This window comes from Lupinus angustifolius, unplaced genomic scaffold, assembly GCF_001865875.1.
Source record: "Lupinus angustifolius cultivar Tanjil unplaced genomic scaffold, LupAngTanjil_v1.0 Scaffold_10_5, whole genome shotgun sequence".
Lineage (NCBI taxonomy): Eukaryota > Viridiplantae > Streptophyta > Magnoliopsida > Fabales > Fabaceae > Lupinus > Lupinus angustifolius.
Genome location: NW_017718319.1, coordinates 8,573 through 32,855, shown reverse-complemented (window position 1 = coordinate 32,855; position 24,283 = coordinate 8,573). Strand labels below are relative to the sequence as shown.

Sequence of the window (24,283 nt, the reverse complement as noted above, 5' to 3'; positions counted from 1 at the left end):
TGCAACATAGTGAGTATATTTATAGTTTTATTATTCTTTTAGTTTGTTTTTGTGCTTAGGGGATGCGTAAAAGCTTAACTTGCAACTAGTTTTACTCAATTTCTTGCACTAGTTTTATTCTTTTTTTATTATATTATTTTGTCCGTATCATTTCATTTCATTTTGAATTATGAATCAACATTTTAAAGTCTTTAATTGGATTCTTATAATTCGAAAAGGTTTCAAACAGATCTCCCATAATATAAATATGTCCCTCCTAGTATTAATTTTAGGACTTAATTTAAATTATACTTAGTGAGGATTTAATTAAAAATTAGTTATTTCAGTATGAAAACCTATTTAAAAAAATCAAACGTATTAGGAATTAATTAAACACTTCTAAATCGTAAGAACCATTAATTTTATTTTTTTACTTCAAAGTAGTGTCTAAAAGATTTATTTAACCATTATTTGTATCTCTTTATTATGTGTTTATTCTAGAAGAATACAGCTTTCAAGTATTCTTTATGTTATGGGTCCTTACAAAAGTTGTTGTGTGAGAAGAAGGAAAAACTCAAAGAAAGAAACTCAAGTCAAAGGAAGACTAGTTTGAAATTTATAAGACATTTGACAAACTAAAGACTGGATAAAAATGGGATGGCAATGGGGTGAGTAGAAGTAGTGTGTTTATATATTTATGTTGGAAAGTAAGTTTTACATCGTCTACCTCATTATTCTGGAAATGATTTAAATACTTGTTGGATTACTCATCTCATTGTCAATTAGTTTTGAAATGAAAACTTAACATAGTATGAGCGTCATAACTCAACTTCTTTCCGATTGTCATGGGCCAAAAGATCTCATTTAGTTATGGGTCAAAGGTAACCCTTCACTTAGTTTAACAGACTTATGTGGAGGTGGCATGTTGGAAAATAAGTTTCACATAGTCTACCTCATTGTCTTATGAATGATTTAAATACATGTTGGACTACTCCTCTCATTCCCAATTGGTTTTGAGATGAAATCTTAACAGGTGTCAGAGCTAGAGCCTAAGTACTTCCCGGTTGTCATGGGCCAAAATATGTCCGTTAGTTATGGATCAAAGGTAACCATTCGCCTGGTCCGACATGCTTATGTGGAGGGGGCATGTTGGAAAGTAAGTCCACATCGCCTACCTCATTGTCTCGGGAATGTTTAAACACATGTTGGACTACTCCTCCCATTACCAATTGGTTTTAAGATGAAACATTAACAATTTAGATATTTATAATAATCAATATATAAAAATAATTATTACACAAATAAAATTATATGTGTATGTTAAATTTGTTAGCATTGCTCGGTTACTAAAATTGAAAGTAAAATAATTAAGAGGTTATATTTAATTATAGAATAATAAAATATTTTTTCTTCCTAATTACTATTTAAACTTTAACTATTGATGAAATTAGTTTTTACAATAAAATTACTAACAGTGAAATTAGAATTAACCCATTAGATGCTATAAGCATTCACAAAAGTGCAATTTATAGATTCACTTGTGTCATCTAAGTATTTATCGAAGTGTAATTTTGTTTCCTTTTTTAAACCATGTGTATTTTTTATAAAAGCAATCACGTTCAAGCCCCTGTAGAAACCACTATGAGTGGCAAAAGCTTCTGATATGCGGAATTACGCAAAATATATGATGCAACTACATTTTTTACTCTTTAGATATTCAGACTGGTGCAATTTGGTTAAGTTTAAACTACTCTCCATTAGTTACTGTGCGCTCATGTGGTCATAAGAAATTAATTGAGACAATTATTAATTAATAACAATTAATAAAACAAAACTGGAAGTAAAAAACATTGGAGAAATATATATCCACATTAGTGAAGAATCTTATAACTGAATCTATAAATTGCACTAAACCCTTAAAATAATAATAATCAATTGCATTTTGATAAATGCTTACATCATCTAATATGTTAATTGTAATTTAATTATTGATAATTTAAAATTATATGTATGTAAGGATCAATTTCAACAATAGTTAAAGTTTAAGGAATAGTTAGGAAGAAAAAAGTTTTTATAATATTCACTTACAAAACACATAAAATATAAGGAGGTTTTGTGACTTTCTCAAAAATTTATAATAGATACAAAATATTTAATTTAAAAAATAAATTTATTAATATGTGCTATCAATAAATAGGGATGCCAAAATATTTAACCATTGAAAATTCGCAATAAGTACAAAAATAAAAACTTATGGATTGGGATGAGTGTCATATTAACATGTATACTGGTAACTATATATTTATAAATGTCTTTTTCTAATTAAATACTTTATATAATATAAAGTTTATAACTTTAAGATTTCATCTTATATATTATATTATTATTAATAATAAATTTTTTTTTGAGAAAATTATAGTGATAAATTTATCATATGCATTTATTATTATTTATGTACTAATTTTTATGCATTTTAATTATATAAATATGTAATTAAATTTGGAAAGAGTATTTTTGTGGATATCTACTTAGTAGCTATAATGAGTATTTTTGCCTATGTTTAGCATATATTTTGTGAAAAAATGTTTGCACTAATAGTTTAAGAACTTTTTATATTATGATTGTATCATCTATCATTTATTTTTAATCATTATAATTGTTATTAGTAAAAGTAATACAAATAAACAGCAAATGATAGATTCATTATGTATAAATTTTTACACTATAAATACATATATATTATACTCATATTTTTGTACATCCCCATCCAAAATACTACTAAGCTAAAATAAAACTTTGATAAACAAAAGCGAGGTAAGTTGTAAATAAAAAATGTGAAAAACCCTATTAGAGATATATGACTCAGGAATAAATCGAAGGAGAATGAACTTGTTTTTGGCGACTAAATTCGTGTTTTATCACTCTCATTCTCCCACACTCTATTTTCTCTCTCTTGTTTTGCTTCAAGATTTTATCCACATTCTCATTCATTCTGCTACAACCTTAGTATTTTCATTCTCATCTCTTAATTTTTTCAATTTTTCAATCCCTAATGCATTGATTGCATTTCATTCCATCTCTGATTCAGAACCCACTTTTGTTTTTCGTTGTTTTTATTATTTAGGGTTTATCTCTCTTCAATTCAGCTACATTCTCTATATCGAAGAAAATTTATAATAACCCTTTTGTTATTTTGCTTATTCATTTCAGATTGTATTGTAAAGTTGTGATTTTTTTCGATTTTAGATTCAACAATGTCATCTTATAGACCCTTCCCACCACCACCACCACCACAACCACCGTCAAGTGCTGCACCACCACCACCACCGCAGAATTGGGGTGGTGGTGCTTATGATCCCAATACTCCTTCATTCCCACAATCTTATAATAACCAAATCCAACCAAATTCAAATTTTCATAATCATAACGCTGCTGGTTATGCTGCTCCTCCATTTCCTCCTTCCAATCACAACCATTTTCCTTATCCACCACCACAACAACCACCCCCACCACCTCCCCCGCCGCCACCTCCCGAAACTTCATACCCTCCTCCACCACCCCCACCACCACCTTCTTCCAATGCCCCTCCTCCTCCTATGTATTATCCTACTCAATATTACGAGCCTCCTCCACCACCTCCTCCCTCGTCGCCGCCTAGCTCTTCCATCCCACCTCCACCTCCCCCGGCTTCACCACCCCCTCCCCCGAAAAATCAAAATAGTGAAGTGCGTGATCGTGATAGGGGGTTGGTGAAGGATGTTTCGGCATTTGGTAGGCGCGAACATGAGCATTCGAATCATGGAGGTTCGTATAAAAAACAGAAGGTTGCTGCTGCTGCTGCTGCTGTTCCTCCAATGCCGATGAAGAAAGTGAATGGGCCTCCTTCAGGGAGGGTTGAGACAGACGAAGAAAGGAGGTTGAGAAAAAAGAGAGAGTTTGAGAAACAAAGGCAAGAAGAAAAGCATAGGCAGAAGCTGAAGGAATCACAGAACACTGTTCTTCATAAGACTCAGATGTTAGGGAAGGGGCATGGTTCAGTTATAGGGTCTCGAATGGGAGAAAGGAAAGCTACTCCCTTATTGAGTGGTGACAGAATAGAAAATAGGTTGAAAAAACCGACCACGTTTTTGTGCAAGATGAAGTGAGTATAGTATGTTGTGACCATTTTTTGTCATGTTTTCCTGAACTGTTATTATTTGTTAGTGGTTAACAGTAGTCACTGTTTCTTCTGTATGCACATTGCACTTGATATTGCTTTTGGTGCTTACAGCATTTGCTTGCTTGTCTGAATGGAGATTCTAATTTCAAATGATGTTAGGTTGTTGTTGTTGTTCTATTATTCATTATGTTTTCTCAATTAAAGTTTATCATCGTGATTAATGATCCATAAGGCAAACAAATGAAATATTGTTATCAATGATGCATAATTTCACAGTTGTTTTTTTAGTGTTTGCTTCCATTACTGACACATTTTTTGTGTGTATTTTGCATTTAAGATTCCGAAATGAACTTCCAGATCCAAGTGCTCAACCTAAGCTTATGGCGTTCAAGAAAGATAAAGATCAGTAAGTAATCTTATTTTGTTATGTAGATACCAAAATCTATCTATCCAAATTGATGGGTTAGGAAGATTTTTCATGGTGGTGGTAAGTGATAAATGTTCAGGAGGATTGGGAAGATGAAGAGGAACACTGATACTTGGACAAGAGGGCTTCCAAACATATAATGGGTTTATAGGACATTTGTAAACATGATATAAACCTCTGGTATTTGATGAGATATGCCCTGCTAGTAATACAATCTACAGTGTAAATAACAACTGTGAAGAGTGAGCTGTGACCACTAAATTTGCATGAAGGTTTAAGCTCGAAAGACCATTTGATTGTCATCCGACCACTTTAAGATGTCACATGATTTATTTTCATATTGACCAATCATGTAGGATCCACTGTTAGGACATACTTTTCATGCTTATCATATTAAAGACTCATATCACTTGATACATTCATTCCCTAGATGACTTTTCTTTCGGGTAGCGGTGGATACAGGCATTTCTTATTTATTTGGTTAATGGAGAGTCAAGGAGAGAAACTGAAGAGTTGGTAAAGGAGATTAATTTTCAAAATATTTTTCTGGTGGACGTGCTCATCTTCAGTTTCAAATAGTATCCCTGACTCCCTATAAGATGTCAAGAGTTTGCCGAGGAACTGAGGATAGAATCAGTGTTTGTGGATTTGGAAGTTTTAGGAGTGCTGATGATGTATTGAATACTGGTTCTAATGGAAATTACTATATTTCAGTCACACTTTCAAAATTAAGTTTACTTGGCTTGTACTTATGTATGTGTATATTTTGGTAATTTTATGATCATTGTATTGTCCAGATATACAGAATATAGAATCACATCCCTGGAGAAAATGTACAAACCCAAACTTTTTGTGGAGCCAGATCTTGGGATACCTCTGGACCTGCTTGATCTCAGTGTTTACAAGTATTATTCTCAATCCCTTTAATAAATTTGAATGCTTAAATTATTTTTGGCTGGATCTGATGAACTTTTTACATGTCTCACAGTCCTCCCAGTGTCAGACGACCTCTTGATCCTGAAGATGAAGAATTGGTGCGAGATGATGAAGCAGTTGCTCCTATAAAAAAAGATGGCATAAAAAGAAAAGATAGGCCGACAGACAAAGGTGTAGCTTGGCTTGTCAAAACACAATATATATCCCCTCTGAGCATGGAATCGGCAAAACAGGTAGATATATATGTCGCTAAATGACGCATTACTCTCTCTAGAAGCATTAACTTATGAACATGTTGTTGCAGTCCTTGACTGAAAAACAAGCTAAGGATCTGAGAGAGAAGAGGGGAGGCCGCAACGTTCTGGAAAATCTTAACAATAGGTACATATATACTGGTTTGTCAATCTAAGCTCAATTTCAACAGAGAAGTTACTATGTGAGAATAATTAATATCTTTTAACTATTATTGAATTGTCTCTTTTAGGGAAAGACAAATCAGGGAAATTGATGCAACATTTGAAGCTGCTAAGTCGCACCCTGTTCATGCAACTAAAAAGGATTTGTATCCTGTTGAGGTTATGCCTTTGCTGCCTGATTTTGATAGGTATGCCACTGCATATACCTTTCATAAAATAATTTATTACTTACCTTGGCTTATTCCATTAAGTATAAATTAGCATTGTTTTTGTAGTCCGAGGCACTGGATACTAGAAGATGCATACTGCTCCATGACCATATTTTTCCATATTAACTAAGCTGCCCTGCTATCATGCTTTGCAGGTATGATGGTCAGTTTGTTGTTGCAGCATTTGATAATGCTCCCACAGTTGATTCGGAACTGTACACTAAATTGAGCAAATCTGTTCGTGATACTTATGAATCAAGGGTAAGCTATGTTGCAAGGAGGAATATATTCATAATGAATAACTCAAACTTTGAAATTTAATAACTCAAGTATAAAGAGGAATTATACTGTTACTAAAACTGTTTGCATACACTACCTCTCTTGTTGACTTTTTCCTGTTAGTAAAGACTTGTTATGTGGTGGAGATATCTATTTTTAAATATTTAAGTTACCTTCATTTATTTGTTAGGATCATAGTTATTCAAACTGGACCAGACCGGCTGGTTTAACTGAAAAACTGGTGAACCAGACCCTTGTCTGGTGCGATTGGTTTAATGGACTCAGTATGATTAGGAACCGTTAGAAACAACTGTGAACTGGCCAAACTGGCCTTACAAATGTGAGAACCAGATCAGTTGAACCAGCCATCATATCCCAAGCTCTGTGTGTGTTACTTCATTTAAAATTGTTCCTTTGTGCCAAAACATTCTTGCTGCCACTGTACCAATTGAGATGTCACTCATAAGTTGCATAAATAATATTTATAATCTAATTATGTAGTGTTTTTAACTTTTATTCATTATTACTCCACCCTCATGCATATAAAATTATATCTTAATACATATCTAGTTATCTACTTATATCTTATTATATACTATACATAGAAATGTTTTTTTTATTTAAATGGTATGCAGTTTAACTAGTGACCTACTGGTTCAACCGGTGACCCACTACCCTAACCGGTCTGGCTCTAATAACATTGGTTAAGATATGAACGTGCTTGTGTATAATTCATGGCAGTACTAGAAAATATATTGTCTCAATTGCACCCATGCTAATCGATTTTTTCATATTCCTTACTGCCAGTTACTACAGTATAGTTATTAGTTCATTAACATTTAACCTGATTGTTAGTCATCTAGTTCTGGATGTGTTCACAAGTAACAAGTTATCAAATACATAAGTGTCTTTTCTTTGGTTAACCCATTGATTAATGGTGTTGTCTGCTGAATTTTTTTTGAGACTGATTCCTATCCATTTGTTGCTCACAGGCAGTCATGAAAAGTTTTGTGACAGGCTCAGATCCTGCAAATCCTGAGAAATTTTTGGCATACATGGCCCCAACACTCGGAGAGGTATGCATACAATTTAAATCTGGATTTCAAATTTGAAACATTGGTTATTGCAAATAGTTCTGTGATTAACTTTTGGATTTATCTGAAACTTTGTGATTGCAGCTGTCTAAGGATATTTATGATGAAAATGAAGACGTCTCATATTCTTGGGTTCGCGAGTATCATTGGGATGTATGTTGAAAGATTTTAAAAATTCGAACTTTTGGCTTATAATTTTATCATGCTTTGGTTTCAAGTTTCAGTAGCCAGCTTTTTATCATTAACCCTTTATTACTGTTATAGAAATTCTCTATTTTTCACTTTGTTCTGACAATGTTGATTTACATCTTAATAGGTTCGGGGTGAGGATGCAGATGACCCTACAACATTCTTAGTTTCATTTGATGAGTCAGAGGCACGATATTTGGTATTTCCTTAAACCAATATCTCTTTCTCAACTTATCTGCTGGCACATAATTCTTGATTACTCCAGTGTGAATTTGTTAATTTTATGTTAAATTTGATATGCAGCCTCTTCCGACAAAACTTGTTTTAAGAAAAAAGAGGGCTAAAGAGGGAAGATCAGGTGATGATGTTGAGCAATTTCCAGTACCCTCAAGACTGACTGTACGGTGGAGGTCAAGTGCATCCGTAATTGAGCAGAAGGATTCTTGGGTATGGCATTGGATTTATCTTTAAATTTGTCATTGCATTTGAACCTTTAAATAATTTCCGATATGCCATGATGTTTTCAAGGCTTATTCGATCTCAAAGGGCAGTTCTTCAAAGAAAAGGAGTTTGGAAATGGATGATGGTCTCGAACAGCACCGCAGAGTTGCATCGCACCAGGACAATTATCAATCTAGTGGAACAGAAGATGACATGTCTGAGTGATTCTTTGTTCCAAATGCTGTTGCCTGAGCAAATTTACACAATGAAGTGATGCTTGGATTGGTAGAGATAGCTGAACTTGTAGTGGCCTTAGTGACGAATCCCTTATGTTTATTTTAACCCAATGCATATACTTTCAGACTGTAGGCAGATTTTAAACTAATATAGGTTTTATATTCAATACATAGAAAATAAAAAAGTTAAATGGAGAAAGTATGATAGACTAATTGGAATCATGTCATTGCTCATGATTTTATTATTGAACATCTTTTGCATACCAATGAAATTGCTCATGATTTTATTCTGATTCTGTTCTTGTTTGCATGATTGATGTTATGATTTTGACATTCTAATTCTACTTTTCATCTTTATATATGCATATAAAAAACTCATCTAAAGTTCCAAAAACAATTAAAAGTTGTTAGATGTTGGTTGTTGAAATGACATCTTTTTTATTTCATTTATTGCATTGAGTGAGACCAGGCAATAGTTGAGTTTGCTGACAGATTGCTATCATGGTGGCTAAACCATCAGTATGCTATGTTCTGAAACCTGGCTTAAAGCATATGAAATGATTTCACCATTTGGATAGAAAAGATCATCTATGTAAATGACTTTATAGGACTATAAAACTTGTACACTTAAATCAATAGTTAATGTTGTTTAGTATTATATATAGATGATTAAATTACACTGTACATCATAAGGAATGAGGGATTATGTAATTTTACTATACCTCAGTGAATGTGCAAGTATAAGTGGCACATCAATTTGTTGGTACATTGGAAGCAATTGTTGTGTAGCATTAGTCACAAACAATTAAATAAAGTGCATAAAATAAATGAAAGAGAATAAGACAAGATAATTTGTTAACCGGGTTAAAGTAATTATGCATGTCCTTGGGAGCACTTATGTCCTCTGATCATTGAGTCGTTACCAAAATATTATTAAACAATAAAGATTACAAGCTATGACACACTTATGTGTCCAAGTGTTCATGAGGTATCTCTATTTGGTATACATTATAACAAGTAATTTGAGTTTAATATATAACATTGTCTATTATAATATTAGATAATGTATGAGTAATACAATAACATATTTCATATAATCATAAACTAGGACAAGCTTATCTTAACTACGGATCAATTCTACCTAGACAAATTGAATAAAAATGACTTCAAACTTTTGAAATGTGCCATACAATTGGCTCCAAATCAAAGCATGTCATCTCTTTTGATGAAAAAAAAAACTACCATATTAGCAAGATGAACCTTGCTGAATACTTTTCTTTTGTTTTTGTAGCTGTCATTCTTGTAGCTGTCATTCTTTCCATTCCCTCCATTCCTTTCCAAAAATCAATCCACAAACAGACCTTAAGGGTAATAAAACTGAGATGCAAATTACATTTGACAATCAGAATGAACTAATGCAAGTGATACAATACCTGATATATACTAGTAAAATTTTATCAGTGTAAACGGATCATATAAAACAACACATGTAAAACATGATTACTTGAAGCTAAAATCATAAGTGAGAGTGAGTCCAATAAGTAGGTTGCATACTTGAAACTTTGGGAATGGAGACTTGGTGATGGCTGAATTCACCATCAGTTTGCTTTTGCTCTAAAGATTTGCCACATATATATGTACCTTCCAGAACCACACAATAAACTTGGATTCCTGAGAATATAGAATTTATATTTTCAAAACATTTAATACTTTCATTATTTAGCATTAGGAATCAAGAAACAAAATTCCATACTCAATTAATGATGTATTATTATCAACAACAAATATTAAACAAATGTGATTAAATTGACCACAAGAGGGCACACTTATTGAACTATAGGACCATGAATGTTACCTGCAAGGAGATCTCTAATAAGTAATGCCATAAAATTCAAGAGAATAAGTGTCATGTGAACCATAAGTGAATAAGTTTGAAATGACAATGCCATAAATTTCAAAGCCATAAGTGTCATGTGAAGTGTGAACCACAGTTTCAAAAAGGTTGGAGTACCTTTTCTGAGAGCTACTAGGCATAGCTGTATTTGCAAGAAAGGGTGAGAGTCCTTTTTTATTTGCATTCTTCAAGTATATCACATTAGAGCAACAAGGTTGTAAGGCATATTTTGCATGTTATGTAGGATTGGTGAGTGCTGAAGAAATGATGAAACTTTAGCCTCATCATGTTGTTCATTAATAGACCAATATGCACTTGGAGGAGCAAATCTAAGCTCTAGTTTCCACTCCTATAAAGGAAATTGGATCCTCTCCAACAGGGTCCAATACTAGAGGAAATTATGATATATGGTCTTAAAATTTGTTTAACAGTACAAATTTTAAATTAAAAACATTATAAATCATAAAAATCAATCTAGATCTCACATTCTATTATTGGAGAGAATCTCAACTCTTATGAACACACCTCATTTCTTGATCTTCCACCCATCATTTGTATCTAGCCTTTAAATAAATACACTCTCTTCTCCAAGGAAATGGACTTGTCCTTTGTACTATTCACAAAATGCATACAATACAATACTCCACTTATTAATTAATGACCAGGAATTAGACACACAAAGTGATACCCAAAGCACACACCAGAAACAAATAGACACACCCTTTATTATACAATTAACAATAGCTCAAATACATGAAAAATCACATTTTCAATTGTACATGTTTATTTTAGCTTTATATACAAGCTTCTGAATTGAAACAAGTAGTTGAACTTTTTGATATCTGAACCACCTGCAACAAGAACATGTATAACAAACTTTTTATTTAGCAATCAACAAGTGGAAAACCTTGAAGAAGTAAGTACTAGGAAACTGAACTTAAATATCATCACAACTCAACACAAATGCCCAGCAAGAGAAAGGAGAACACAGCAAAAGGCAAAGGTAGCATAAGGTTGTTGACTTCACTAGCTTTGCTTTTTATGTTTAAGTGTTGAGAAGAATGTGCCTCTCACATACTACTTGGAGAGCAAGTTAGTAAAACTTGGCCACCAAGATATTCAAGTTTGGCCTCCAAGTTTCTAAGGTTCTTCTTCTACTATAAAAGGACAAGAGTTGTGGCATATTAAACCATCACAAAATCTTCATAGCTAAATCAGCAAAAATACAAGAGTCTTGAGTATATTTTGGTTAGAATTTTTTGTTCTATTTGATAGAGTATTTTTGAGAGAAAATATTATTCTTTGTCCTCATCATTATAAGAAGATTTATTGTACTCTCCTTTTTTCATAGTAGAACTTTGCCCGTGATCGCTCGTGGTTTTTTCCACGTTAAATCTTGTTTGTTATTTTTATTGCTTCTTTATTAGCTTCTCTTTTGTTCTCAATTGATCCGATCTTGTGCTTCCACTTTGCGCTCTATTTTTAACAATTGGCATCAAAGCTCTTGCTCAATTGAGAATTTCAAAATGTCTAAATTTGACATTGAGAAGTTTGATGGCAAGATTAGCTTTTCTATTTGGCGAGTCCAAATGAGAGCCATTCTTATTCAGAGCGGATTAAAGAAAGCTTTAGATGGAAAGTCAAAGAAACCAGCTTCCATGACCGATGATCAATGAGATGAGTTGGATGAAAAGGCACTTTTGACAATCCAACTTTGCTTATCCAAGGAGGTTCTTCGTGAAGTTGCCAATTAAGAAATCGTTGCGGCTTTGTGGCTGAAGTTAGAAACTTTATACATGACCAAGAGCCTCGCAAATAAACTTCGTCTCAAAGAATGGTTATATACCATTCGAATGGTTGAAGGTATTCCTATTCAAACTCATCTTGATGAGTTTAATTCTATTATTATGGATATGCAAAATATTGATATTAATATTGAAGATGAGGACAAAGTTATTTTGTTGGTTGTTTCTTTACCTTCTACCTATAAACACTTCAAAGAAAACATGTTGTATGGAAACAATGATACCTTATCCTTTGAAGATGTTAAATCTAATTTATTGTCCAAAGAAAAATTTGATCTTGAAGTTAATTCTGTGGACAAGGGTGAGGGCTTAAGTGTTCGAGGTAGAACTAAAAAAAAAGAGTATCAATTACAAAAAGTTCAGATCCAAATCCAAGGGATGCAAATCCAACAAAACCTGTCGCTATTGCAAGAAACTGGGGCATGATATTCCTGATTGTTTTATCTTGAAGAAAAAACAAGAAAAAAGAAAATTTCAACAATCCCCTGAAGCTACTAATCTTGAAGCTGATTCTGACGGTGATATTCTTTTATATGTTGTCTCTTATAATAAAAGGAATAAAACAGAATGGATTCTTGATTCTGGATGTACTTTTCATATGTATCCTTATAAGGATTTATTTACCACTTTTGAACATGTTGATAGCGGTGTTGTTTTGATGGGAAATGATACCCAATGCAAAGTTACAAGAATAGGTACAGTTCAGATAGACTCATGATGGTGTTGTCAGAACTTTGGCTAATGTCCTCTATATTCCAGATTTGAAGTGAAACTTGATTTATCTTGGCACCCTAGAGTCTCTTGGGTGCAGGTATGTAGCTAAAGCTATTAAAAGGTGTTATGATATTATTAAAATCTAACCGAATTGGTAATTTATATATTTTGCAAGGATCTGTTGTGACAGGTTCTACAACTATATCTTCTTCTATGTATGATAACGACACCAAATTATGGCAGATGGGTCTGGGCCAAATGAGTGAAAAAGGCATGCATCTTTTGAGCATGCAAGGTCATCCTGGTAAACATGGCATCGGTAAGTTGGAGTTTTGCAAACATTGTATTTTTGGGAAACAGAAAAAGGTTAGTTTCTCCACCGCAACTCACAATACCAAATGTATTCTTCATTATCTTCATTCTGACCTTTGGAAGCCTTCAAAAGTTCATTCCCATCGAGCATGCTGCTATATGATGATCATCATTGATGATTTTTCTCATAAGGTTTGGGTTTATTTTCCGCGGCATAAAAATGAGACATTCTCCACTTTCAAGAAGTGGAAAATTCTTGTCGAAACCCAGACAGGGAAGAAAGTGAAGAAGATCAAAACAGACAATGAATTAGAATTCTGCAATGATGACTTTAATGAGTTCAGCACAAATAATGGTATTGTTAGACACAAAACCATTCCAAGGAATCCCCAGCAAAATGGGGTTGCAGAACAGATGAATAGGACTTTACTTGAGAGAGCTCGTTGTATGCTCTGAAATGCTGGGTTATGGCATTATCGTGAATTTTGGGCCGAAGCAGCATCTATTGCTTGTTACTTGGTCAACCGTTCTCCACATTCAACACTTGACTTCAAAATCCCAGAAGAAATTTGGTCAGGTAATCCTGTTGAATATTTTAATTTGAGAATTTTTGGATGTCCTGCTTATGCACATGTTAATGATGGTAAATTAGCTCCAAGAGTTGTTGAGTGCATATTTCTTGGTTATGCATATGAGTGTAATGGATATCGCTTATGGTGTTCTGAATCAAAGTCACGAAAGTTAATTCTTAGCATAGATGTGACTTTTAATGAGGATGCATTATTATCTTTTGGAAAACAATCTATTGTGTCTTCTTCTATTACTAGAGGTAATCTACAGGGTACTAACGGGAAGATGGAGTTGATAGTGAAGCCTACAACTCCTAATGTTGATGTTCCATCTTCCTCTACAAATCAATCTAGCACTGATGATTGTTATGTCAATAATGATGACAGTACCACTTCTCCTATTCATCAGCAGGAAGATGATTATTGTATTGTCCGAGACAAACCAAAAGACTAATTAAAAAGCCACCTAGATATGTTGATGATGACAATTTAATTGCTTATGCATTGCCAGTTGCACAAGAGGTAAACGATGTTGTTGAACCTACCAGCTATACAGAAGTTATTTCTTGTGCTAATTCTTCACAGTGGCTAGTGGCTATGAATGAAGAAAATGAAAGTCTTCATAAGAATGGTACTTGGGCTTTAACAGAGCTTCCCAAAGGCAAACAACCACTGAGATGTAAATCGGTCTGTAAGAAGAAAGATGACATTCCCGAGGTTGAAGATCCGAGATGCAAAACACGACTAATTGTTAAAGGCTTTAATCAAAAGGAAGGTATTTACTTTAATGAGATATTTTCACCTGTTGTTTGTCATAGTTCCATTCGTGTTATGTTTGCTTTTGTTGCTTTATTTGATTTGGAGTTACAGCAATTTGGTGTAAAGACATTTTTTTACATGGAGAGCTAGAAGAAGAAATTTACATGGAACAACCCGAGGGATTTATTGTTCCTGAGAAGGAGCATCTTATCTGCGGATTGGAGAAATCTTTATATGACCTTAAACAATCTCCTAGACAATGGTACAAGAGGTTTGATTCTATTATGATTCGGCAAGGTTATTGCATGAGTCAATTTGATGACTGCATTTATTTCCAAAAATTTGTAGATGGATCTTTCATATACTTATTACTATGTTAATGATATGTTAATTGCTTCACGTGACAAATCTTTGATCAAGAAATTAAAAACTCAACTCAATAATGAGTTTGAGATGAAGGAATTAGGTGCAGCCAAGAAAATTCTTGGTATGGAGATTCACAGGGACCATCAAGCTGGTAAATAATTCTTATCTCAAAAGAAGTATATTAAGAGAGTGCTTGAATGATTTAATATGAATGATTGCAAACCTGTTTCTACTCCACTTGCTCCACATTTTATGTTATCTTCAGATCTTTGCCCACACAGAGGAAGAGATGGAGCGTATGTCACATACTCCTTATCCTAGTGCAGTTGGTAGTCTTATGTATGCTATGGTGTGCATTATATCTGATTTAGCATATGTTGTTAGCATGGTCAGTCGATATATGCATAATCCTGGAAAGGATCATTAAAGTGTTGTAAAATGGATTTTTCGGTATCTAAATGGTACTTCTGGCATTGGCTTGGTATTTGAGAGAAGCAAAACTATAACTGGTGATGTTGTACTTTATGTTGATTCAGACTATGGTGGTGATATTGATAGAAGAAGATCTTTTTCTCGTTATATCTTTACTCTCTATAACAGTGTTTTCAGCTGGAAAGCTACTCTTGAGTCAATTGTTGCATTGTCTACTATTGAAGCATAATATATTTCAGCAACAGAGGGTGTGAAAGAGGCTATTTCGCTCCGAAATTTGGTAAATGAACTTGGTCTAACAGGATGTTCTTACAGTGTTTTGTGATAGTCAAAGTGCTATTCACTTGACTAAGAATAGTCGTTATCATGACAAGACCAAACACATTGATGTAAAATGTCACTTTATCCGAGATATTGTTATTATTGGTAAAATTATAGTGGAAAAGATTCATACATTAGAGAATCCAACAGATATGAACCTCTTCCAAATACCAAGTTTCAGCATTGTGTGGACTTGGTTGGTCTCTACAATACTTAAGCACCCTTCGGGGCTTTATTTGGCGATGAGCAACTTATCAAATTCGAGCCAAGGTGGAGATTGTTTAGATGTATGTGCCTCTCATATACTACTTGGAGAGAAAGTTAGTAAAACTTGGCCACCAAGATATTCAAGTTTGGCCTCCAAGTTTCCAAGGTTCTTCTTCTACTATAAAAGGACAAGAGTTGTGACATATTAAATCATCACAAAATCTTCATAGCAACATCAGCAAAAATACAAGAGTATTTTGGTGAGAATATTTTGTTCTATTTGAGAGGATATTTTTTAGAGAAAATATTATTCCTTGTCTTCATCATTATAAGATGATTTATTGTACTCTCCTTTTTTCATAATGGAACTTTGCTCGTATCGCCCGTGGTTTTTACCTCTCACGCTGAGGGATTTTTCGACATTAAATCTTGTGCAATATTTTTATTGCTTCTTTATTAGCTTCTCTTTTGTTCTCAATTGATCTGATCATGTATTTCGGCATTGTGTTCTATTTTTAACATTAAGGCTCTTGTTCACACACGCTTAGTTCTTCTCTTGCAAAATGATAACAATTATTAAGTAAGCACTTAATAAACAACATCAACATTTTATACATAGTTACAAAAAAGAGGCATGAATGGTCAAACGAACTAACATTCCCCTTAGAGTGTCTTTATAGGTTGAGCTTTGGACGGGAGGAAACAGAAAATAAAACTTGAGAACTATAAAATAAATTCGTATGATAGTTATAAAGCCTTATATTTTTATTTCTTCTTCACCAAAACTTAACTTTCAAACAAACCTTTAAATAATTATAAAAATATAATTAATAATTATTTATATTTATATTATAATAATAACTATATAAAGTTGCCTATATTCTTATTTTATTTTAAGTGAATTCTTCCGTAAGCTTCCAATTTAAGGTTATCGGACCAAAATTTTCACTTCAACTTCTCATCAAGTTAAAACTTAAAAGTGTAAATCAATTTAGTTTATAAGTGTGGTTAGTGATCATGAAATCCAATCATCATGTTATTGCCCAAAACAATAAGGGAATTTATTCAACTTTTTCTTAAAATTCAAATAAGATGATGAACTAAAAAATATTTACAATTTGGTCTTAAAAACATTCTAAAGATATTTATTCTAAATGGAATGAGGTAACTTAGATAAAGTTAAACTAACTATACATTTAGTCCTTATGTATTACAAGTATTTTTAATTTAGTCCTCATACATATAAGTGTGACACATGTTTTTAACTTTAATCGCATATGTTACACACATTATTAATTCGGCCCTTATAAGTGATCCACATTTGTTTTTAATCCATGTATATGCAATATGTAACTAATGTGTCTCAAAATCCGAAAAGAAATGTTTACAGAAACATCAAAAGAAGAAAACACTATAGTAGTGATAATCCACTTCTCTAATTGTGGCAACTTAGCTACAATAAGAATATTCCTCAGAATCTACTTTATTCAGACCAACCTACACCAGTAAGATAAAAGACAAACCATCTTCTACACCTTCATCCCATGTTTTGGATGGGTATTTTAAATTATGATTATGCTGATGATTGTGGTTATGACTATTGCGGTGTGAAATATTTTGTGATTAAAAAATATTTATAACTTTGATGTAGCTTGACGATTCAATGCAACCTAAATACGATTGCAGTAGGATGCAACCAAATCGTTATGTATCAATGTCATAATACAATTAGGGTATGAACTGGGATATTATCGTTGCTTCAATTAATATTATATCTTAAATTTGTTTAGATACAAAATCTTTTAGGGTTTAAATTACTTTTATCTTATGTGGTATGATTTCTTTCATTGTTTAATTTGAAGTATAATATTAGTATAAATAAGGGTTAATATGAGTATAATATCTAAGTATTGTTAATATAAAGATTTATACACATTTAGTATATCATCCATTATTTATTTATATTATTTTTTCTTCTTAAGAGTCAATAATAATTGAAAATAAATGATAAATAATAGACCAACAATGAATAAAACTCTTACGATTTCAATATATATTTTTTATCTTTCCTTTTTCATCTTCTATATTTATAATGGATAATTACCTCAATATGAAACACAATTTAATACAATATGCAAAATAATATGATGCCTCATATGTTTCATATGTTATCATGTGTTAATAAAAACATATCATGTAGAATTAAAAAAAGTTAACATTTAATATTATTATTATTTTTTGTCATTGTTATTAATACGAAACAATATATGAAACATGATAAGAGTGAAAATATCAATTTTCTACCTAGATTTGGTGGACAGAGTGGTGTGAAATCTAGTGTGACGTCTGGTGCACTCACCAGCTGGTGTGATATCAGCTGCAAACACTAGTGTACCATCTAGATCCGTTGAGGTTACAACAAAAATATCACTCAAGTTATTTCACAACCATGCTTTGGTATTATCAATAAAAATTAAACTTTGGATAAATTATATAATTAGTAAACTATTCAATGTAGAATTCCTATTTAGGATAATGTGATGGAAGGAACATAGAGAATTGGATAAGGATCTATATGCAAATATGGGTTCCTATATCTAGAAGTGAACTCACTCCCCATATCTTTGAAAATAAAATAAAAAACTATATTTGCCTCTATCAAATAAAAAATGTATGTTAAATAATGTGTAGAAGTATAATGATTAAATTAAAAAATTTAAGTATATGGATGAAATTAAAAGTTAAAAATCTATCATCTTGTAGCTTTCATAATATGAGCCATATAGTACTATTAATAAAATCCGGAATTCCGGATAGATGATGTTGGCACTTACATGTAAGCATATGATTTTAATTCTATTTTTTTTAAATAAACTATTGAAAATGTATGCAGTCATATTGTAGAAGTTTTTTTTACACCCACGTTGTTTGTCATTCATTAAATCTTAAATATTTTAAATATAAATAATACAAATAAATATCTGAAGATATAATGTATATAAACTTTAACAATCTAAATTATAAGAATTAGAAACTAAATTAAAAATGTGTCACCAAGAAACAGAAATATCTATTATCCCAAAATTTGGATCACTTTATATATTTATTTTTATTAGTAAAATGAGTAAAACATAAATTTAATATATATTAAATATATAACGTGGACTTTGGAGTAGTACAATGCTCCCAAAAGAAACAATGTGTAGTTTGCTAAGGAAACATTCAGATTCAAATTTGAATCAAAAGTCAGAACAAAATTATGAATATTCAAATCAGATTAAGATAAGGTTATATCAGTAACCACATCACATGCTATTAAATCTGCATGGGTGAGACCAATTTCTTGGGGTAGCACAAAGACATTAAAACATTGAAAATTGGTAGTAGAAAAAACTCAAAATTAATTGCTTTGATTCTGTAAAATCCAATTTATTACTCCCTTCATTTATCACCACCCCAATTGAAAAAAAACCATTTTTTTCAAAAAAAAACATCATTTCATCAGAAGAAACTGTGCATCAGAGAAGGTAGTAAGCAATGGAATCATGATAGTGATAAGCGAGTAAGTGCTTTTATTCTGGAATCACTGTTGTCATAAAGATATCGAAACAGAAAAAAAGATCTTTTTTTGTTCTAAAACTAAGCATTATCTCAGACCCCATTTTTGGCTTATTATTATGGGACAAAAAAGATGATATATAGATAAAGGAACCATATTAGTTGGTATAAGCTTTAAATGTTATGGTACAGAAAAATGCAGTGTACTATATATAAATGTAATCAAAGTTGTGTTATGAAGTTGCAGAACTTAACTCACAGTCTCTTTTTTTATTTATCATTTGATTTTTGAATAAAGGAAGAGACTTTAGATAGTGAAAGAGAAAAGTATAGAAACCCAAGTTGTTACTCAATGAAGGGTTTGAACTAGGAACCCAATCAAGCTCACGGGATTGTCAGGGAGAAAAGTACAGTACTATGCTACTACACGTTGCTCCACAAAGTTAGAGAGAGAAGTGATTGTGCTTTTAATTTTTTAATGCTTTTTTTTAAGGTTTTTTTAAGGTTGTGGTGTTGTGGAAATTGTTATTGGAGTGAGTGGGAAATGAATTCGGCGCTCTTTCTATTTTTTTGAATTTAAGATAAGATCATAAGAAGCTGTGTTTATGTTTATGTTTGTGTTTGTGTTTGTGTTGGCTTTTCCCTATGATTATTACCACTTTTTTCATAAAAAGTTTCACTTTTTATGCTTTGTCTGTTTATTATTGTCTCTTAGTTCTGCCGGTGAGATTTTGAACTTTCAAGTGTTTGATAAAGTTTATTTTAATGGGTTTTTGAGGTTATTATTATTATTATAATTATTTTTGTTCTTCATTTGAGTCTATGATAGCTTTCTATGGCTCTCTTTTTGTCCTATAATGCAGTTCTTCACGAGGTGTTGTCAGAAGTTTATTTTCAAAAAAAGTTCCTTCTTTTATCCAATTATTTTTTTCTAAATTTTGATGCTTTTTGAACCGTTTTATTTATCTTTTTCTCCACATCCTGCTCTCATTACTTCACTGCTTGCAACATGTTGAACTTCTGCTAGATTCTTCAGACCCTATACCTTTTTGTCTCTCTATTTTTTAAAAGCACTTTTTTTAATAATTATTATTACCCCATTCCCTTATATTACATTAGCCAACATTATTTGGTTACTACACTTATGATATACATTCACATTTTTCATTTTGTTACACCTTCTTCTCACTTCAGATAGAGCCAAAAAAGTTGTAGTGAGAAAGAAAAGCTATTATGGGAAAAGCTACAAGATGGTTGAAGGGTTTGTTGGGGATGAAGAAGGAGAAGGACCACAATGATCCCAATTTAGGGTCATTGGTTTCTGATAACAAGAAAGAGAAGAGAAGGTGGAGTTTTGCTAAGCAAGGGAAGGATATTCCAGTTTCACCTTCTCAAAATAGTGCTTGGCTCAGATCCTATATTGCTGAATCTGAGAATGAGCAGAACAAGCATGCAATTGCTGTTGCAGCTGCCACAGCCGCAGCCGCGGACGCTGCCGTGGCCGCGGCACAAGCGGCCGTGGCAGTTGTGAGACTGACAAGCCATGGGAGAGGCACATTGTTCAGTGGGAGCAGAGAGAAGTGGGCTGCAGTGAAGATCCAAACTTTTTTCAGAGGCTATTTGGTATGTGACATTTTCACTTCTATCTTATGTTCAAATAAAATTGCTTGGCGTTTATGCTGTTTTTCTATGTAATGTTGGTATGTTTGTTTAATTCTATGCCTTTTTTAGCAAAGCTTAAGGCTAATTTCATCACATACTTTATGAATGTCACTCTTGCTCATTCAAATGGAAAACTTTTTATGGTTTAAGCGCTTAATGTGTTTGTAGATTTTAGTGTCTTTCTATAAGAATTCAATTTATGAACTTTATATAATTTGGTTGTAGGCACGAAAGGCTCTTAGAGCATTGAAAGGATTGGTTAAGATTCAGGCTCTTGTGAAAGGGTATCTAGTTCGAAAGAGGGCTGCTGCAACTCTTCACAGTATGCAAGCTCTAATAAGAGCTCAGGCTGCGGTTCGATCACAGCGAGCTCGTCGTTCCGTGAGCAAAGAGAATAGAATTTTACCAGAAGTTCTTGCAAGAAAATCTGTGGTAAGTACTGGTTTTCTAGTCTGCATAACAATCTCAAACATTACATTTCAACAAGTAGGCCAATGCTATTGACATTCCAAATTGTTATTCACTTTCTCACTAGCATTAGTTTTTTGTTTTATAAAATTATGATCGATCGATACTGTGAATAAGCGATTCATAATGCATTTAGCTTCACCAAACATTAGTGTCTTATTTACTAGTGTGTTTGTTCATTTACTAGGAACGATTCGATGAACCAAGGAGCGAATTCCATAGCAAAAGACTACCCGCATCTTATGAAACGTCGGTGAATGGATTTGATGAAAGCCCGAAAATTGTTGAAATTGATACTTACAAGACTAGATCAAGATCTAGGCATTTTACCTCTACAATGTCCGAATATGGAGAAGATATGCCTTGTCACGCAATATCATCTCCACTTCCTAGTCCTGTCCCTGGTAGAATATCAGTTCCTGAATGCAAACATGTTCAAGATTTTGAATGGTACTTGAACGTCGACGAGTGTAGGTTTGCCACAGCTCATAACACACCTCGTTTCGCAAGTTTCGTGAGGCCGAACGCCCCTGCTACACCGGCCAAGAGTGTTTGTGGAGATGGTTACTTTCGACCTTACTGCAATTCTCCTGGCTACATGGCCAATACTCAATCATTTAATGCAAAACTAAGGTCTCACAGTGCTCCAAGGCAAAGACCTGAACCTAAGAAAAGGCTTTCACTCAATGAAATGATGGCAGCAAGAAATAGCATTAGTGGTGTTAAAATGCAAAGGCCATCAGATTTTCAGGCTCAAGAATCATGGAATTTATGATGTAGTTCATTGATAGTTGATTATATAAGCATGCATGCTCTTCATTCTTGGAGAATCAAAGGGAAAATTTGATATCAAAATGAAGTCTTTATTGATGTTAGTACTTTGTAATTTGTTTTTCCACTAGTGTTTACCACTTATAAACTCAAGAATAGGATAAATCTGTTGGTGTACATATTTTTTAGACTTTTTTTGGTTAAATCTTGCTCTTTCATTTTGTACCAAATGATTTACATGTAGTAAAGAATTTGGCTTGGTTTTTTTTTCCTATGAACACAACTTTTTATACCAAATGCAAGTTTTGGGTTGTTGTCTAATATTGCATTTGGAATGCAGTAAAAAACCAGTAAAAAAGTTAAAATGAGTAAATACTTGATTCCTAAAAAATAAGGTGTAGCGCAATTTAGTGTTAGACATTCTAAAATTTTACTATCCTACATTATCATATTAAATGTCGGTCAAATTAATTTCTTCGTATTATTAAATTATCGGTTTTCCCCATTTTAAGGAGTATCTTAATTAATATTTTGAACATTAACAAAAGTACTATTTTAAATTGATAGTGATTAATCTGTCTGGTACCTCCCTTTTAGGTATCAAATTGGATTTCCTCAACTTAAAATTGCTTAATGGTGTCAAATTTTGATGGGTCTAAGGCATATTATATTGCCAACTATGGTTTCATATTTTAAAAGCACTATGGTTGAAATGTCTCTATCACTAAAAACAGTTTGATATTGATACTTGTTCATGAGTTTTGGGACCAAAAGTGGAAGGACATTAGTTGGGCGTCCAGAAAAATTATTAGTTATAAAGACATTAGGCCAAAATTTTAACCCAATGTTTAATACTAATTTATTCATATACTGATATTGCCAGCATGAAATTGCAGTATGAACAGCAACTACCATATAGTATTGAATTAATAGCTCCAACATGTTCTGTAAAATTAATAGCTCATATTTCATCTATATGAATGGATCTGTAGATAAACCTAATCTTTTAATATCATGTCCTTTTTTAAATATTTCATGATATATAACATAAATATTTCTATACTGCCAATCAATCAAAATTGACACATTCTTAATTTTTAATTTAGCTCATTTCTAAAATAATTACTTCAAAATTCATAGATAGGGTAATGCAGGACTAGTTATTAAAGAGCCTTTATACTGAAAATGCATCGAAACTAAGTTCATAAATTAAACTACATAAAAGTGGATTAATCTCTTTGACCAATCTCTTTTTTTAAATCATGGGTGACATATTTTATTTTTATTTTAAAATTATTTTCAATTATATATATATTACATTTTATATTTTTAATTTCTAGATAGTAATTTTTTTCATTAGATCTTACTCGTAGAAATTAATTATTTGTATCTTAACTATTTCCTTAAAATAGAACTTGAGAATTCTGATTAACCTAAATAATTTTGTACTGGTTGACATAAATATTTGTTGGTTCTTACCTATTGCTTTATATAGTCTCTTTTATAAATAAATTTACCTATTTTTATACATATTAAGGAAAACAGTTAAATGACAGTTAACTGTTTTGATTTAATAAAAAACATACAAATAATTATAGTTATTTTTCAGCACTTGATATATGATAAATTCTTTAAATTAAAAGTGATGTTGAAAACTATAAAATAATTAAATTTGCTTTTTCTTAAGATAAAAAATATTAACATTTTCTGCCTATAATTGAGAGTAGAAGGAGCAGATATTATGCAATGGACATGATTAGGTTTTAAAAGCACTATGTGCAATGCTTGTAATATTTGCTGCTGTTGTTTTTGACTATTTATGAGGTCCATAGACGCTACATAATCATGCATTAGATATGAGTAGGTTTCAGTTCTAGCAGTCATTCATTTTTTTAATTCAAATACAATCATTCAATGTTTTGAATAACATTCATGGTATAAATAAATTAGTAATATTTCTCCTCACGCATACTCAAACTTCATTATTTCAAGTCTTAAGTGTGTAATCAAACATCAAGCATGTCCACCTTTATCTACAAACAAATTTTACTATAATATTTATACACTCACATTATAATAG

At 32.2% G+C, this 24,283-nt stretch overlaps 2 protein-coding genes across 4 annotated transcripts; both read left to right on the top strand.

Moving 5' to 3' along the window:
- The first annotated feature begins 2,872 nt into the window (after positions 1-2,872).
- LOC109337746 (protein PAF1 homolog) lies at positions 2,873-8,534 on the top strand. The gene is made up of 12 exons (XM_019574782.1): positions 2,873-4,120; positions 4,476-4,544; positions 5,363-5,470; positions 5,554-5,734; positions 5,806-5,882; positions 5,986-6,105; positions 6,282-6,387; positions 7,398-7,481; positions 7,584-7,652; positions 7,816-7,887; positions 7,992-8,135; positions 8,217-8,534. The coding sequence occupies exons 1-12, from the start codon at positions 3,234-3,236 to the stop codon at positions 8,352-8,354; spliced, it is 2,055 nt and encodes a 684-aa protein (XP_019430327.1). The 5' UTR covers positions 2,873-3,233; the 3' UTR covers positions 8,355-8,534.
- Positions 8,535-19,151: 10,617 nt separating this feature from the next.
- LOC109337748 (protein IQ-DOMAIN 14-like) lies at positions 19,152-22,472 on the top strand. 3 transcript variants are annotated; one of them, XM_019574786.1, is made up of 4 exons: positions 19,152-19,306; positions 20,497-20,925; positions 21,190-21,396; positions 21,620-22,472. In XM_019574786.1, the coding sequence occupies exons 2-4, from the start codon at positions 20,536-20,538 to the stop codon at positions 22,205-22,207; spliced, it is 1,185 nt and encodes a 394-aa protein (XP_019430331.1). In that variant the 5' UTR covers positions 19,152-19,306; positions 20,497-20,535; the 3' UTR covers positions 22,208-22,472. The 3 variants fall into 3 exon arrangements, with proteins under 3 accessions (XP_019430331.1, XP_019430332.1, XP_019430329.1); XM_019574787.1 differs by lacking the exon at positions 19,152-19,306 and adding an exon at positions 19,541-19,709; XM_019574784.1 differs by lacking the exon at positions 19,152-19,306 and having other exon boundaries at positions 19,783-20,925; positions 21,620-22,471.
- Positions 22,473-24,283: the final 1,811 nt, after the last annotated feature.